The sequence below is a fragment of the Mus musculus genome, chromosome 16, assembly GCF_000001635.26.
Source record: "Mus musculus strain C57BL/6J chromosome 16, GRCm38.p6 C57BL/6J".
NCBI classification, from domain to species: Eukaryota; Metazoa; Chordata; class Mammalia; order Rodentia; family Muridae; genus Mus; species Mus musculus.
In genome coordinates, this window is record NC_000082.6 from 38,478,579 (window position 1) to 38,496,608 (window position 18,030).

Consider the following 18,030-nt stretch of genomic DNA (forward strand, 5'->3'; position numbering starts at 1 on the left):
CCTGCACCACTCAGCCCGGCTATTTTATTTTCTAGCAGACAGGGTCTTCACTCTATTTTCCAGACTGACCCCAAACTTGGAGAGCTCAAGCAACCTTTCTGTCTCAGCTTTCTGTCCTACCACACTCGGTCCTTGACCCTTCTAAATCGGAGTCTAATGTCCTAAGATTGTCATAAAGAGAATGATTTCTAGAAATAACTAGGAGGGACTCGATAAATACTATCAGCCTTCTTTTCTCCTCTTACAATAGCAAGCATTACATCAATATTTCCCACACAAACCCATCTCTCTGTGCTCCTACCCCGTTCAAGGTGGGAGACAACCGGCATGGTCAGTTCAAAGCAGCTCTTTTACCAATGACTTATGGAGTCTTGCAAATGCAATCTCATTTTGCCAGTCTCACTGAACCTTGATCATTTATTTCACATATAACTAAGCACGCAGACCTGTACCCGTGTATAACTGTATGCTTGTTCTACCTCTAGCTGACTTCTCTACCCCCAACATAACTGAGTCTGGAAACCCATCTGCAGACACTAAAAGGATTACCTGCTTTGCTTCCGGGGGTTTCCCAAAGCCTCGCTTCTCTTGGTTGGAAAATGGAAGAGAATTACCTGGCATCAATACGACAATTTCCCAGGATCCTGAATCTGAATTGTACACCATTAGTAGCCAACTAGATTTCAATACGACTCGCAACCACACCATTAAGTGTCTCATTAAATATGGAGATGCTCACGTGTCAGAGGACTTCACCTGGGAAAAACGTAAGCAACATGACGCTGGAAAGTGCCTACTAGACAGGACCTAGAAATCTAACCCCACAGCTCCACTTTAGAATTGAACTTATTGATTTTGATGGAGATTTTTATCATTTTAGACATACAGGATGTGTGATTATGATTTACATCACTGGACAAATGTAATAGTGATCTTACTAGACTACTTTTATTTTATTTTAATAAATATTCTAACTTTTATAGGCAGGCCTAAGAACTGCTAACCATCTGTAGTCATTTTGCAATTTATGTAATGTCTCTTTTTGAAAACACTAAATTTTGCCCTTCTCTCCCCCAACCCCCACTTGGGCATTTTGCTTTAGGTTACCTGCTCCTAATGGTCCCATGGTACCAAAATCATTGGCTTCTTTGGAGTGGATTTTTGGTTTTAGAACTACTGGTTGAATCTGGATGTGGGCAGAGCACTGGCTCAACACATCCAAAGCCCTAGGTTTGATCCCACCTACTGGTTCATCCAAAGCAAAAAAACCAGTAAAGTTATATGATAGAAGTCTTTGAGAACAAGGCCCAGGGTGAAAAAAAAACAAGGTCATTTTGAGTCAAAAATTTACTGTACAGGTAATAAGCTTGTAAAGTTCCCTTTCTCTACAAGTGAAAAAATAAGACAGATTCCTTTTATATGTATCTTAAACCTATGGCAGGTTATCATGAAAGTGAACAGCCAATTTGGATGGCTGAGTATACAGAGATGCACCTAGGACTCTCCTCCCATCTTAGCCCCATCCTAAGGACAGCTATGTGCACAGTACAGAAGCAATGCTGTGTGACAGTCTTTGGGACACATGCATTAAATATGCACTGTTGGCCACTTTATGCCTACCTCTTTATAGTTGAGGCAGTTTAGGGTGGCTTATGGGTTCAGTCTAGTGTGTGATTTTCCCATTCAGATCTGAGATTGAGTCTTTCAACTATTTTCCTTTGTAGCTAATAAGAAAATTTCCTGAAAACATTGGTCCCCAACATAAACCAAATTGTGTTTGGCATGACTTCAACACTCAAAACTCAAAATCTCAATCATGTTTTATGTATTCTAATATTTTATTTTAAAGTGTCTTGGCTCATAGTGTGAAAATTGTTTATTCATTCAGGGCTTATTTTTACTTTATAGCTCTATCACTAATGAATTCTATATTATTTTTAAAGGTGAGGTTTATGTTAAGTTTGATATGTATTCATAGCTTGACTATAGTTTACTTTGGATGCTGTTTTGGAATGTGGGTATATGTGAAATTTAGAGCAAAAGTTGCTGGAACTGTTTTAGAAAAAGTTCAGATAGTATTTTAGACTTCTCAGGTCATACAGATTCTGTTGCCATGCACACAAACATGTGCACACATGGTGTCTCATTATGCAGCCCAGGATGGCTTTGAGCTCATAGTCTTCCACCTTCAGCCTCCTTACTTCTGGGATTAGAGTCATGAGCCACTGCATCCCATTTAGAACTTTATATTTTAAAGCAAGTGGTAGGTCAGGCTTGGTCCAGGTATGATTGCTTTGCCTACTTATGGAGTCTGTTTTTGTAAATGGAGAGCTTTTAAGGAAAATCTCACTAACCAGACAGCCATCATCATTTGGAGTCAGAGTTAAGGCAAGTGATCATTTGTGAGATGCATTTGGAGGCTAGTAGGAGGCAGGTAAGAAAGATCCAAACTCCGGCAGGTGATGGGGGTGGGGCTAGGAATCGGGAGTCTTCTGCTAGATGATAGGAAGTCCACAGAAGCCCGCTGGGAGGTGGGAACAAGGAGAATGTGTCACTCTCGCTGAGGTGACTAGGGGTACCACTCACCGCAGTGGTACATGAGGGCAGCAGGTGATGTGCTTTAAGGACACAGTGAGGCTCAGCAGGTAGGAGCGCGGCTACTCTTCCAGAGGAGCTGTCCTTGATTTCCATCCCCCACGTGGTGGCTAACTCCAGTCCCAGAGAAATCTGATGCCCTCTTCTGTCCTGTTGTGCCCAGACATATATGCAAATTCCATACACATAAAATAAAAATAAATAAATAAATAAATAAATAAATAAATGTTAAAAAAAAAAAAGAAAGAAAACAGTCAATTTAGTTTTTATCACCTGGCTTCCAACCATTTTGCCAGCAGCTGGATCTATAATACATCTGGGGTCCATAAATGAGATAAGACCTGTAATGTTCAAATTTAGAAATGAGGTGGCCTTTCAAGGTTTGAGTGTGGGTTAGATGATAAAGGCAGACCACGCCCACACAAACACTACAGAATCAATGGCATTTAGAAGCTGAGAAGAGGAAGACGTTCCTGCAAAGAAAGATGAGTGTAACAAGCTGAAACAGGAGTGCAAAGCAGAGAAACCGAGGACAAGGGAGTCCGTGGTGTCAAATGCTCAAATAAGCTGAAAGCCAAACCTCACCCAGGAGGCTTGGTAATGGGGAAAATCGAAAACGAGTTAGTGTTCAATAATTTCTGGTAAGTCATTCCAGAGAAGCCAGAGAGGTGGTGTTGCTAATATTCCTGTCAAAAGGTATCGCTGTCAGATGTTGCTATTCCCAGAAAGATTGAGAAATAAATGGCATAGCTGTTGCCCCCAGTGAGGAGAACTGGATGGCAGCAACACACACCAACCTCTTTCTCCTCCTGCTTCGGCAGTCTTTGTATCCCTCTTTTGCGCCTCATGAATCTAGAAGCTCATTAGAAGCTAGCCCACAAAAGTGACTTCCAGAATGATCCCTTAATACCAATTCTTAGTCATTCTTAGTTCTCCTAACCCTCCCCAAACTTAAACCTGGAAGGAAAATCAATCAATCAATCAATCAATCTTAAAGAGAATGTGGAGCACCTCCCAAACCTTAAGGCAGCCACTGTGTGGAACATGAGTGAAGGTGGAGGGCGTGAGGAGAACATGCAAGAGAACGGGAGGAGGCACAGCAGAGCTAGAGGAGAATAAGTAGGTATATCTAGATTATGACATCGATAAGGCCTGGCCATAGCAGCCACAGAAATGAGCCAAGAAGACAAGTTAGCTTTTACGCTTTCTCCATAGAATCTTCCCCATGCCAAGTTAGCTCGGTAGGTGCAAGAATTCAGTTTACTTTTTTTCGTGTGCAATATCTATATCGTTGGATATAGGACAGTGCAAGGGAATGCTAGCAATTGTGTGTCCATGAGATGATCTGGCAAAGTAAAAGATTCTCCACAGGTACATACTGAAGAGGTGTAGGATGGGAACCCAGCAGGAGGAAGCACATCACAACCGATTCTTTTCTTTCCACAGCCCCAGAAGACCCTCCTGATAGCAAGAACACACTTGTGCTCTTTGGGGCAGGATTCGGCGCAGTAATAACAGTCGTCGTCATCGTTGTCATCATCAAATGCTTCTGTAAGCACAGTAAGTACCATTTTTATTATCACGATCAGTTCCTAGAAGACCAGACACTGTAAGTAGGGCTCAGCACATCTTCAGTATATCAGTCTAATCTCTGCTCATATTTACAGTAAATCTATGGCAACTTCAGATTTAAAAAAAAAAAAAGTTCTCGGGCTGGAGAGATGGCTCAGTGGTTAAGAGCACTGACTGCTCTTCCGAAGGTCCTGAGTTCAAATTCCAGCAACCACATGGTGACTAACAACCACCTGGTAATGAGATCTGGCGCCATCTTCTGGTGCGTCTGAAGACAGCTACAGGGTACTTAGATACAATAATTAAATCTTTTTAAAAAAATGTTCTCATCATGTTCTGGCCACTCACTGTTAAAAATATATATATCCTGGACCCCTACTGTATGCCTAGCATTCTTCTAGACATGCAAATTCCAAAGATAAGAAGTTGTTGCTCGGTCGTTCTTCTGCGCTGCGCCAGGAGCTGCAAGCACAGGCATCCCGCCCGCTGCCTTCGCCATACCCTTCTCCAACAGCCATAATACGCAGAAGCTGCGCTTCCCGGCCGAGGATGAATTCCCTGATCTGAGCAGCCACAACAACCATATGGCCAAGGTGCTGACCCCCGAGCTGTATGCCGAGCTTCGTGACAGTTGCACGCCGAGCGGCTTTACTTTGGACGACGCCATTCAGACTGGCGTAGACAATCCGGGCCACCCGTACATCATGACAGTGGGTGCAGTGGCAGGCGACAAGGAGAGTTACGACGTATTCAAGGAACTCTTCGACCCCATTATTGAGGAGCGGCACGGCAGCTACCAGCCCAGTGATGAGCACAAGACCTACCTCAACCCAGACAACCTGCAGGGTGGCAATGACCTGGACCCCAACTACGTGCTGAGCTCGTTGGTGCGCACAGGCCGCAGCATCCGCGGCTTCTGTCTTACACCCCCCCCCCGCTCCCCCACCCCACCCCGTACTGCAGCCGCGGGGAGCGCCGCGCCATCGAGAAGCTGGCAGTAGAAGCTCTGTCCAGCCTAGATGGCGACCTGTCTGGCAGGTTCTATGCGATCAAGAGCATGACCGAGGCGGAGCAGCAGCAGCTCATTGACGACCACTTCCTCTTCGACAAGCCTGTGTCGCCTCTGTTGCTGGCCTCCAGCATGGCCCGCGACTGGCCGGATGCTTGCTGGCATATGGCACAATGACAATAAGACTTTCCTGGTGTGGATCAACGAGGAGGACCACCTGCGGGTCATCTCCATGAAGAAGGGGGGCAACATGAAGGAAGTGTTCACCCGATTCTGCACCGGCCTCACTCAAATCGAAACTCTCTTCAAGTCCAAGAACTATGAGTTCATGTGGAGCCCTCACCTGGGCTACATCCTCACACGCCCTTCCAACCTGGGCACCGGACTGCGGGCAGGTGTGCACATCAAGCTGCCCCACCTGGGGAAGCACGAGAAGTTCTCGGAGGTGCTCAATCGGCTGCGGCTTCAGAAGCGAGGCACAGGTGGCGTGGACTCCGCTGCTGTCTGTGGCGTGTTTGATGTCTCCAATGCTGACCGCCTGAGCTTCTCGGAGGTGGAGCTGGTGCAGATGGTGGTGGACGGAGTGAAACTGCTCATTGAGATGGAGCAGCGGCTCGAGCAGGGTCAGGCAATCGACGACCTCATGCCGGCCCAGAAGTGAAGCTGGTCCTCGCCACCATCAGACTGCTGCTTCCTAACTTATTACCCGGGCAGTGCCCGCCATGCACCCTTGATGTTTGCCGCCTGGCGACTGAGCCCTTAGCCTCGTTGTAGAGACTTCTGTCGCCCTGGGTAGAGTTTAATTTTTTGATGGCTAAGCTGTTGCTGACACTGAAATAAACCCTGCCCTAAAAAAAAAAAAAAAAAAAAAAAAAAGTTGTTGCTCTTAAGATCCAGTCTGAAAGCTAACTCGAGTGGCACACATCTCCAATCTCTGCACTCATGAGCCTGAAACAGGAGAACAGAAAGACTGCGTCACAAAGAAACTTTGAGACTGTGACAAGACCCTGTTTCAAAAAGGAAGGATGCATCTGAGATTAATCCCTGTTGGTTTTCCAAAACTTTCTATTTTCTTGGAGACACCAATGATTGCTGACTACTTTGAAAGTATCTCTACTGCTGACTGATTCTCTAATCTTTGCATTCAGAGGATAGGTAGCATGGCAAGGTCTGAAAGAAGAGTCTTTCTTTGGAAGAAGTCATTAAGGCTTGATAAGTTGCGCTGGAGAGATGGCTCAGTGGTTATGAACACTGACTGCTCCTCCAGAGGTCCTGAGTTCAACTCCAAGCAACCACATGGTGGCTCACAACCATCTGTAATGGGATCTGAAGCCCTCTTCTGGTGTGTCTGAGCACAGTGACAGTGTGCTGATACACATCAAATAAATAAATCCTTTATAAAGTTATTTTTTAAAAAAGACTTGATAAGTTAGATGCAATAAGTGTTTTTTACCAATCCTCATTTCCCCAAAAGGCACTTTTGTATCAAAGATGGAGTAGTTGGTTAGAAGAGATTTCTAGGACACTATGGGTTTTAAAACAGAGATTTCTATTTCAGACATCTGACCATAATCACCCTGAAGCTATCAACTAGACTAGGAGTCACATACACTGAGCAAATGAAAATTAGAAGACCAACATCCGCTTTAACCTTTTTTTATAACTTCATAACCTTCAGCATCCGAAAAAAAAATTTTTTTAAAAGGTTAAAGTTCAGATAAAAGTCACCAGATACTATTGTAAGAAGGAACCAAACTGAAGTCATTTTGAATAAAACTTCCATTTAGAATAGGGAGTCAAACAAAGTTCCCAAGACCTCCCTGGATGAGTGACATCTTGGTTGGTAAGTTAGAAGTGACTGCTGGGCAAGCCACCTTCCCACGACTGAGCAAACTGACTATTGAGAACAAAATACATGTACCACAAAGGAATGTTCCCAGGGAGGACCCCTATCCCTGAACCATGGTTGCTGGAAAATGCACTTGGCATGGATGGTGATGGCTTGTGATTTTTATGCTTAAAAGCTCTATAGCATTCTGTCTCGGGGCTGCAGTTCAGCTCCCCAGTCTGTTCTGCATTCCTGATCAATCAATCAGTCGTGGCTTGGTTGCAATGAGCTTTTCTTTTCTGCGCTGATTTGAGGTTTTGAGTTATGTTGGATCCAAGAGGACCCCATAACACTATGCTATGAGAGGCTCACCTTAAGGGTAGGATACAAAGCTTAGTGGGCTCATAGTGTTTCTGGTATGATTTACTAGTCTTGCTCTCCAGTTCAGTGTCTGTCATCCTCACCACTACTAGTGTTGACATTACTGGGCCGAATAATACTCTGTTCCAGTAGTATTCTAGTATATAAGGGGTGTTCCTCTGCTTCCTCGGCGTCTTTCAACAAACAACAGGAACAACAAAATGTCTTTCAGAAATTACCAAATGTCCCTGGAAAACAGGTGTGTGTGGGTGTGTGTGTATGTATGTGTGTGTGTGTGTGTGTTGATGATGATGATTTATGGACTCTTCATTTGTTTTTATAATTTATGTTTATCTTCAAGGAAGCTGTTTCAGAAGAAATGAGGCAAGCAGAGAAACAAACAACAGCCTTACCTTCGGGCCTGAAGAAGCATTAGCTGAACAGACCGTCTTCCTTTAGTTCTTCTCTGTCCATGTGGGATACATGGTATTATGTGGCTCATGAGGTACAATCTTTCTTTCAGCACCGTGCTAGCTGATCTTTCGGACAACTTGACACAAGATAGAGTTAACTGGGAAGAGAAAGCCTTGAATGAGGATTTCTTTCCATCAGGAAGCCTACGGGCAAGTTTGCTGGGCCTTTGATTGCTTGATGACTGAAGTGGAAAGGCTGAGCCCACTGTGGGTGGTGCTAGCCCTGGGCAGGGGCAGGTGACCCTGGGTGGTATAAGAAAAAGAGCTGTCACTAAAAGGAGAGGTGCCTAGTCTTACTGCAACTTGATATGTCATGTTTGGTTGGTGTCTGTGGGAGGCCTGCCCTTTTCTGAAGAGAAGTGGTGGGAGAGTGGATGGGGTGGGGGCAGAGGAAAAGTGGGGGAGAGGGCCTGGGAGGAGAGGAGGGAGGGGGACGGGGTGGGGGTGGGGAAAACTATGGTTGGGATGTAAAAACGATAATAATATAAATATTAAATAAAAAGAGAGTATTGAGCAAATGATGGGGAGCAAGTTAGTGAGTAACATTCTCTGTCCTGTTTTGTTTCTTACCGGAGCCGCTCCTCTGATTTACCTCAGGGATGGGGAGGGACTCTACCCTATAAAGTGAAGGAAACCTTTTCCTCCCCCAAATTGTCTTTCTCACAGTAACAGAAACCTAACTAGGATAGGAATTGGTAGCAGAAGTGGGGTGTCATACTGACAAACCTGACCACGTTGTGTGGGGAAAGTCTCTGTCTGTGTTTAAAACTCTGGAAAAGTGCCGGGTAGTGGTTGCGCATGCCTTTAATCTCAGCACTTAGGAGGGGAGGCAGAGGCAGGAGGATTTCTGAGTTCGAGGCCAGCCTGGTTTACTGAGTGAGTTCCAGGACAGCCAGGGCTACACAGAGAAACCCTGTCTCGAAAAAACAAAAACAAACAAACAAACAAACAAACAAACACTCTGGAAAATCTATTGATGCTTAATGTTCAGTCCTTAATGGAATGTTCTGTGGAGCTTGGAAAATAAGAACTGTGAGATAATCTCAAATGACAAAGGCCTGGCTTGTGAAGTTTCAAAGGAAGTGTGTGAGTCTCTCATACATTTTACATGTCGCATGCGTGTGTGTGTGTGTGTGTGTGTGTGTGTGTGTGTGTTATATTTGTGTTAAGAGTATGTGGTCTCTTGCCTGCTGGGGCTTAAGAGTCAGCTGTCATTAACAAAAGCCCATCATCACCACTTTGCTATACTGATGCTGGTTAGCTAGAGCTAAAAAATTAGCTGTGATTAAGAGACCCGTATAACTGAGGTGAAATCTACAGAGAAGCATTTCTCTGGGCTCAGCACACAAATGCTGTGGTCCATGAGATGGTGGGTCATAAAGAGTCTCCCATATGGGGGACTGGTTTTAGAAGCCTGTCACAGAGAGCAGCTGATGCTTGGCTCTGTGAGAGGCCAATTTCGAAGGTGAAGGCTCCGTGGCAGCGATGACCTCAGATAACGGAGATACCAGCACCTTGCCCCATGAAATGACCAAGGACAGTGGCAGGAGTAGAGTGGAGCTGGCTTGAGCCTGTCCAATATGCTTCATGTGCTGCCGAGAGCAGAGACAGAGAAACAGACGCTTCTCGAGCCCTTTGGAGCTCAGAAGATCATGAGAGTCCAGGACATCGAGCACCGAGTGTTTTAACTGGTGACCTGTGGTTCTGCTTTGATCTGATGGTAATTGTGTCCTGGTTCTCCTCCTCTTTTGGAATAAGAAGAATGTATCTTAGTTTCATTTTTGTTTTCAGTTAAATTTGATTGGTTTTAGATTATAATAGCATCATTATTTTTCTTCTTTTTCATTCCTAAAAAATCCTCCCACATACCCCTTCTTGTTCTTTCAAATAAATCCCAGTGGTGCGTGCACTACCAGCCTCAGTGGTTTAGGTTCCTGAATGAAAGACACACACACAGTCTTTATATTTTAATCTGCCTTAAGCAGCGCAATAGCTGGGCCACTGCCTAACCTCTATGTGGTTAATCCTGAGTTACTACTTACTAAGTTCTATGTTCTATCTTGGCTGCTCTAGACCCGGTTGGGCAGCACTCTGGGCTGTGCTCTCCTGGCTCCTTCACATGGTGGCCATGCCTCTCTGTCCTGCCCTCTTCTCAGCCATAGCATCTCTCCTCTCCTCCATACTCTCCCAGGATGGCTGATCTCTTCCTTCTTCCTCTCTTCCCAGTCTCAACCCTGGGCATCCTAAAAATCCCACCTCTGTCTGATCTCCCCAACTGTTGACTGTTGGCATCTTTATTTACTAATCAGAACCAGTTTGGGGGGCAGGTTCACAGAAGCTACGTGCAGATATGCTGTGTAAGCAGGTTTTGGGGGAACATAATTAGCATTCATAATACACACAGCTACAGTCCTTGTCTAGGCTGCCAGTGAGGGCCGTGTCTGGCTCTGTGGCTATGCAGCAGCAGAGGTCATTGTTGATGTCCATGTCCGTGGTTCATATTGCCACTAGAGAACACGGGGACATAGAGTCCCTGTCCTGTTATTGATTGTAGGGTCAGTGTATCTCTGTCTGGTTGTTGTCAACTATATTGAATACCATCTGTAGTGTGTGAATAGTCTCCAGGGATAGCTATTCCTTCATAGTTGGGGGGAGGGGGTGCTGAGCGTTTAAGCATAACCAACAGTCCTGTGTTAAGCCCAGGCAGGAGGATTTAAGAGCCTAGAAAGAGGCTTCTAATAATTGCAGGGGTCCTGACGAAGGTGATGAAGTGGGTAATGCAGGATGTGGAAGTGTTTTAGGAAGTGGTTGGTTAGATGAAGTGAGACCTCGCTGGAGTGAAAGGGTGGTGGGTCCTGATGAGGGAGTGATGGTGGGCAGAGGCAGAGGTTAGGGGTGTGGCTGGTTCATCCTCACTAGTTGGGGCCTTGTTGGGGCCTAAGAGGACCATGGGTCTCACAAGGCTATGTTGGAGCAGTTGGACAGTAAATAGGACTCCTGGATCATAGCCAGAGATGTAAAGTCCCCGTGTTGTCACGGACCACCCCAGTTGGGTATGGGAGTCCCTGGAATGAGGGTCCTGGAGGCTAGGTGCGTAAGGATTCAGTGATGACAAACAGAAACAAACACAGAGGCAGTTTCAATCTAAATGTATTTTGCAGCTCTCAAGCAGGGGATTTTATACATTAAAAAGCCAAACATTACATCTCTTGGAAGCTATATCTAGTGAAACAATCACAAATACCAACAAAAATCATTTGGCACAGTAAAGCACAAAAATATCTCTTAGAAACTGTATCCAGTGAAACAATCAGAAACAAAACAGGTAACATCATTGTTAATGTAAATCATCAAAATATAACAATTCTAAAAGAATATATTCAGTGGGGGCAATCATCCAAGGCTAGTGGCATACTTCCAAGATCAGGTTAATAAATCTTTACGGTCATTGCTCTTAACCTCTAAGCTAACTTTCGAGCCCTATATGGTCAATTATTATTCAACATCTAATGGCTGATTTTTAATTTTTATAAATCTCCAACGCATAAATTTAAACTATTTTAATTCTTTCTAATTAAGGCTTTCTTTACCATATACCAAAATCCACCTCCGATGACACATGTGTAGTTATATGAAATTTTATTGTTGGGAAAGTTATCTATCATCATAGTTTTGTAAATGATTTAAAAAGTAAAGCGTTGGTTTCCCTGGGGATAAGGTCATGTTAGTGACGCCATCTCTAGGGATGGTTTCTTACCCATTATTCTCACTTAATAGCTACCAAGAACATGTAAATAAGAAAAGGACAGCAGGAGCAGGAACATAAGGAGTGGGACAGAGAGCCTCCTCAGGAGCAAGGCAGGACACCAAGGCTGATCCTCCCTTAGAGAAAGAAGGGCAATGAAGTGACGAGGCTGGTGACAAAGAAGGTCTCATCCAAACATGGGGCTTCTCGACCAGGTATTGTCATGTGGCCCCTGGCCTCATAAACTACAGCCTTGAACCCTGTAAATGATGGGGAGATAAGCACTTCCTCCTCAGGCCATCGGACTTTATAGGTGGGCCATTCATTCCTGCAAAAGATGGTTAGTTTGCGGAGATGAACAACCAGACCTGAGTCTTCTGCAACAAGGAGAAAGTCCTTCAAATAGTTCAGGACCAAGCCCAGTGGGGTGCTTTCCGCCTGTCTCATCCTAGGAATCAAAAAAAAAAAAAATGTGTACGAGAGGACAAAAGGCACAAACAGAATACACACAGACAGACACAGAAGGACATTCCACGGGGAAAACAAAAAACAAACCAAAAGGCTGTCTCAGTCAGTCTTCCCCCCTGCGAATGGGAGGCTCACAGACCCACAGCTGGTTCAGACATCAGATAAAAACTAGCAAGTTCTCCTGATCCTGGTAGGGGATTAGGAGCATCGTCAGTTGCCCCTCGCCGGGTGACAAAATATGAATCTGCTTTGTCCCACTCGGCCCCCAGATTAAACCCAAAACACAAACACAGAGATGGACAAGACGAAAGACAACTGGGTGCCTGGACAACTGGGTCGACTGGAAAGACACTCCACTATTTGGGTTGGGGGTCTCTAGCGAATCCTGGTTGAGAGCCCAAATGTAAGGGTCTATGATTCGCTGAAGAATGATACCCGACTCAAATAGTATGCAAAAGTAACGAGTGTTTTTTTTCCTGCAGTTCACCATGTCTACCATTTGTCAAGATGGAGACGCTCAGCTGAGCTCGCAGGCCCAATTTAAAGCATATTAGGGAGGGATAAGTGACCTTTATTTTAATTAGTTGACTCAATCTCTAACGGTGTGGGGTTTTTTGGGATTGGGTAGGGCTCTAGGGGCATTCCAGAACTGGGGTGCAGGGGTGGGGGCTAGAAACTGTTGCTGGGGAAGCCTGGAAACTATTACTGACACATTGCCCTTGCCTCAGGCCAGGTGGCAGGGCAGCTTCTGATAGAGGGGCAGTTTCTGATTGGCTGCCCATGGCCTGGGGTTGCCCCCCTAACCCCCCCCACCCCGTAACTGACTTGCCTGGATTTTCAGTTCCAGGAAATAGATCTAGGCTTAGTCTTCTGGCCTGCCAGTTTGAAGCCTGTCATGGAGTCAGTCTGTCTTAGTCCTCTCACCTGGTGGTGGGGGCACAAGGGAGCCAGGCCCGAGGGTGTGAGCTCCCGAGAGCTGGCCTTACCATTTGTGTGCCCTTACAGAGAGGTGGCCTAGGCCCAGGGGTGATGTCCTCTGCCTCCTAGCCCCTCTCCACCTTCAGTAGTTGAAATGTCACGAGAGAAGGAAAGCTAACTCTGTTCCTAATTCGGGAGAGCAGGCCCTACACTTTGCCCGGGCAACACAGTGAAGCTGGCCCTGATGGTAAAGGCACAGGTGAGTTAGCCCTGAGTGTGGGAGAGACGAGCTAGTTCAGCCCCTTGCCAGCTTGCCAGCTTGGTCACTTGGGAAAGTGGACCCTGCACAGTAGGTGTGGGTGCAAGTGAGCTGGCACTCAGGCCATGAGAGTGGGAGACCTGACCCTGCCTCCTGCCAATGGTAGCACTGGGTGGCTTAGCTGGAGCTGGTGGTGCAAATAAGTGAGAGCCAATGGGCTGGCCAGGTTAACTCCCACCCTGGCCCAGACCAGGGCCTTGAGTTGGCCCACTCCTAAATCTATATCATCTGTGAACTGTTGGGCATGTGAAAGAGGCAGTCCTGCTGATCCAAAGCTGCTGGGAGGAGTCCTAGTGAGGATCCAATATTGATGGTGTCACAGAAGTCAGAGGCCTTCAACCAGACCACTCATCGCAGTGAACATTCACAAGTGAAGATGTATGGACTCAAGGGTATGCTGTGAGACACACAGCGACCGGCACACTACAGCTACTGTGACAAGATGTTTTCTATGCTTTTAATGTGTGTGTGTGTTTATTATTCTGAGGGTGAGGCTGCAAGGACAGAGGGCAGATACAAGGGGACGGGGAGATGAGTGGGACTGGGGTACATGATGTGAAACTCACAAAGAATCAATAAAGTTATTTTTTTGTTGTTTTTGTTTTAAAAAGTTGCTTTGGGTTACGGTGTCTCTTCTCAGCAATAAAACCCAAAACTAAGACACCCTCCTTGTCATGGAGTCAGTCTGTCTTAGTCCTCTCACCTGGTGGTGGGGGCACAAAGGAGCCAGGCCCGAGGGTGTGAGCTCCAGAGAGCTGGCCTTACCATTTGTGTGCCCTTACAGAGAGGTGGCCTAGGCCCAGGGGTGATGTCCTCAGTATTTTCTGCTATAAGACACTCATCTGAGTTCCTGAAGTGGCTGACATTTGGCCAAGGTCCTCTTCTGAATGCCCACTTTTCCTGGCATCGATCACTACTGAGGAACACAACTTTGGGGTACAAACAGTATCTTTGAGTTCTCTCTTAATGACTCATGCTACTGATAAATCACTGGGCCAAGCTTCATTTAAAACTATCCTGTCGTGTTTGTTTCCCATTCAAAATCTCAGAAGAGAACCCAGGGCCTGCAGGAGAAGCTTCAAAGCTTTTGACTCTCTGGAGTTAAAGTATCCATCGCTCTCCATCATTCCTCAGGATGTGGCTTCCAGTCACTTCATATGAAATAACTCGATGCCAAAGAGTGGAAAACATTAAGATTTGGGTTTAGTCCTATGACGACACATAAAGTAGGTCAGTTACTGCTGCAGTCCTAAATGCTCTGTCAGTTAATGGAGTGAATGCTGTGTTAACTTCTGTGACAACTGTGGTCAGTGTGTATCAGCTTTGTCTTCTATGAAAGAGAACAATGGAGCTTTGAAATCTGAGGCTGAACTGAATATGGTGGTAAACAGCTCGAGACCTGTGATGCCAGCACTCAGGAGGCAGAGGCAGGAGGATCTCTGGAAGTTCAAGGCCAGCCTGATCTACACAGTGAATTCCAGGACAGGCAGGGTTACAATAGTGAGACCTTGTGCTAAAAACAAAACAAAAATTATAGAAATTGATGAACAATGTCCTATTATTTTTGAGGATCACTATTTCATCTTATATTAAAAAAAATCTGTGTGTAAGCTCTTTGCATCTCCTTTTATGCTTCTCAGAGGCTGAATGGTGTGACTGAGCTCTTTGTACTAGAGTGAGGTCTTTGTTTGCAGTGTTGTGGGTCTGTAGTGAGGCAGAACACCACTGTGAGACAGTGCAGCTCTCTCCAGGGAGCAGGAGACATCTCTCCAGGCAAGGTCCCCAGTGACCTGCTTCCTCTAATCTGACCCATTTCCTACTTTTCACCATCTCCAGCAATGCCACCACAGTGGGACTATGACAAACTCCTCAGACTCCTGTGGCTTCTCACAAGCCTGACCGTCCACTGGTAACCAAGCCTTTAACATAAGAGCCTTTGGGAGAGCGTTACATCTAGACTATAGTCATCATACAGGCGAAAAACGAACGAACCAATAATCAAATTAGATGACCACCACTGCTCTGCCTATCTGTATATTTGCCGGAGCAACATTCCTTTCCTATTTCCATTTAAACATATCACTCCTTGGAATGCCTTCCCACAATGCTCCTCCCTTTCAGTTCTGTGATGAAGTTTCCCCAACTTACACCCAGCTGTATTCTGGCCAATCTGCTGTACTTGAGAACCAAGTCACAAGTCCAACTTTCTCCGCATGCCTTTTGTGCCATCTTGCTGAGATCATGTAGCTCCATCTACCGACTTTAGTACGTTACATACTACTTGGGTTTATTTTCCTGTAGCCTTTTCCAGACTACAAGCTCGTAGAGAAAAGCAACCATGTCGGAGATCTTTACCACGCACACAGTAGACGATAATCTTCTAGACTAAACGACACGTGGTTGCTTGGTGTACCTGGTACTTAATAAACATTTGCTTGGTGAATAGCTACTGCATTTCATATTATAAAAATTGCCTATTTTAATATTCTTTAGTTATCGAGATTAATATCTATTGTTACCTCAAGTTAAATATAATTGACCTCGAAATTTTAAGCATAGTATTTTTCTCTCTTGCAAAAATTAGAGTTGCAACATTCATTTCTTCCTTTTGTTTCCTCAGGTCTCATCTACCATTTGCAACTGACCTCTTCTGCAAAGGACTTCAGAAACCTAGCACTACCCTGGCTCTGCAAACACGGTTCTCTAGGTGAAGCCTCTGCAGTGGTTTGCAGAAGTACTCAGACGAATGAACCACAGTAGTTCTGCTGATTCTGAGGACGTAGTTTAGAGACTGAATTCTTTGGAAAGGACATAGGGACGATTTGCACATTTGCTTGCACATCACACACACACACACACACACACACACACACACACCCACACACACACACTCTCTCTCGATACCTTAGGATAGGGTTCTACCCTGTTGCTCAGTGACAAAGAATCACTCTGTGGCGGAGGCAGGCTTCAAGCTTGCAGCAATCCTCCTGCACCAGTTTCCTGAGTGCCAGACTTCCAGGTGTAAGCTATGGCACTTAGCAGAACACTAGCTGAATCAATGAAGACACTGAGGTTCCAAGAGGGAACCTGAATTATGAAGGTGAGTCAGAATCCAGATTTCCTGGCTCTACCACTCTTAACCTGTATCTGTTAGACCCCAAGCTCTGAGCTCATAGACAAGCTAATTTAAAATGCTTTTAATAAGCAGAAGGCTCAGTTAGTACGGGGTTCAGGATACTGCTTACTGGCAATATTTGACTAGCCTCTATTTTGTTTGTTTTTTAAGGCCTACTGACTGTAGTGTAATTTGTAGGAAACATGTTGCTATGTATACCCATTTGAGGGTAATAAAAATGTTGGTAATTTTCAGCCAGCACTTTCCAGGTATTTCCCTTTTTATCCTTCATGTCCTTAAAAGAAACCAGAGTCAACCAGAATTAACTGCTTTTGTTGTCTAAGATGAATGTATGCCTTTTATACTTCAAAGCAAAAGTCAAGTTGGAGGCACAGTTCGTAACTTACTCGTTCATATTGAACTTATAATGAATGTCTTTAGGCAACTTTGCCCTTTTACACAGTTCTTGATATAGTTCTTATTTCAAATGAGATTATTTACTGAGTAATCATCTGTCCTCACATAAACAACTTAAGTGATACTAGCCTTACACAGAACTTCCTCAGATTCCTGGAAGTGGCTTTTGCTCTTTGGTATAGATCTGCTACAGTGGAATTGAAAAATAAAATGTACGTTAGACACACTTGCCTGTAATCCCTGCACTCAGTATACTGAGGCTGAAGAACTGAATTCCAGGTAGCATGGCCTGGATAGTAAGATCCTGTCTGAAACCCACTCCTCCATCAATGTGCCCCAAAGAAATGGAAAACAAGAAGCAGCTAACTGCTGCTTCTATACTGAAGGTTCCCTTTTCTCTGAGATGTAATCCACAACCTACAAGACCAGCAGTGAGCTTAAGTCAAGACAATCAGATATTCTAGTCTGAATTTATAGGAGGACATCGAATGGCAGCCAAACTTCTCAACGGGACCAGAATCTGTTGTATGCCCAGGAAACAGGTCCATTTTTATGTGGGTGCTCTCAGAACCAAGCCACTAAAGAAAACAAAGTGGTGGACTGACAAAAAGCTAACAAGACATTGAAAGCCACACCAAAGAAAAACCAGGAGGGCGGGGGAAGTAAGCTGCAGCATTTAATCAGTGGTGATCGGGCTCACCACGAGACTTCAAAAACAGTTAGTGACAAAAAGGATCAATCAAAGGGAAACTTAGAAAAGTAAGTTATGTTAAATTATTGATTACATTTGATAAGCGTTAGTTGTTTTTTTTAAGATTTATACTTTTTATTATTCAGGTGTTTTCTTTTGCTAAAGTAATTTTTAAAAACTGTTTAGTTTTATAATTTTTAAAGATTTTTGCCTATGTTATTATAAATAAAACAATGAACAGAATGGATATTTGCTAATTTGTCAATTTATAAGTGGGGTAATTATGAAAGATATTAATTTATGAGTATGGTTCTAACACATAATTCACTGCGCCAATATACCAGTGCAGAGGCCTTTCCTTACAGCTATATTTATTATGACGTAGGCACTGTGTTAAAATTTTGGTTGGGAAAAAAAAAAATCACATACACACACACACCCCTTCTCCCTTACCACACTTACCAACACAAGACTTTCGTAGCCACCCAAACTGTGGGAACTTCCCCAGCCAGCCAGGAAG

General features: G+C 44.7%; 1 protein-coding gene, 1 long non-coding RNA gene and 1 pseudogene across 6 annotated transcripts in view; 2 read left to right on the top strand and 1 right to left on the bottom strand.

Annotated features, from left to right (window-relative positions):
* Nucleotides 1-17,380, top strand: part of Cd80 (CD80 antigen) — a 38,529-nt gene extending 21,149 nt beyond the window's left edge. The window contains exons 3-6 of one of the 5 annotated variants that reach the window (NM_001359898.1): nt 486-767; nt 4,042-4,155; nt 7,726-7,869; nt 15,908-17,380. In NM_001359898.1, the coding sequence (NP_001346827.1) occupies nt 486-767; nt 4,042-4,155; nt 7,726-7,823 (494 nt within the window). In that variant the 3' untranslated portion in view covers nt 7,824-7,869; nt 15,908-17,380. Of the gene's footprint in view, nt 1-485; nt 981-4,041; nt 4,156-7,725; nt 8,658-15,907 lie in introns of those variants that run through there. The other 4 variants (XM_006521737.4, NM_009855.2, XM_030248945.1 and 1 more) reach the window with 4 other exon arrangements.
* Nucleotides 896-4,305, bottom strand: Gm41453. Its single transcript, XR_876066.2, has 3 exons — nt 3,975-4,305; nt 2,869-2,936; nt 896-2,745 (listed from the first exon to the last, which is right to left on the bottom strand). It is a non-coding gene; the product is annotated as a predicted gene, 41453 (long non-coding RNA).
* Nucleotides 4,604-6,018, top strand: Ck-ps3 (creatine kinase pseudogene 3; annotated as a pseudogene).
* Nucleotides 17,381-18,030: the final 650 nt, after the last annotated feature.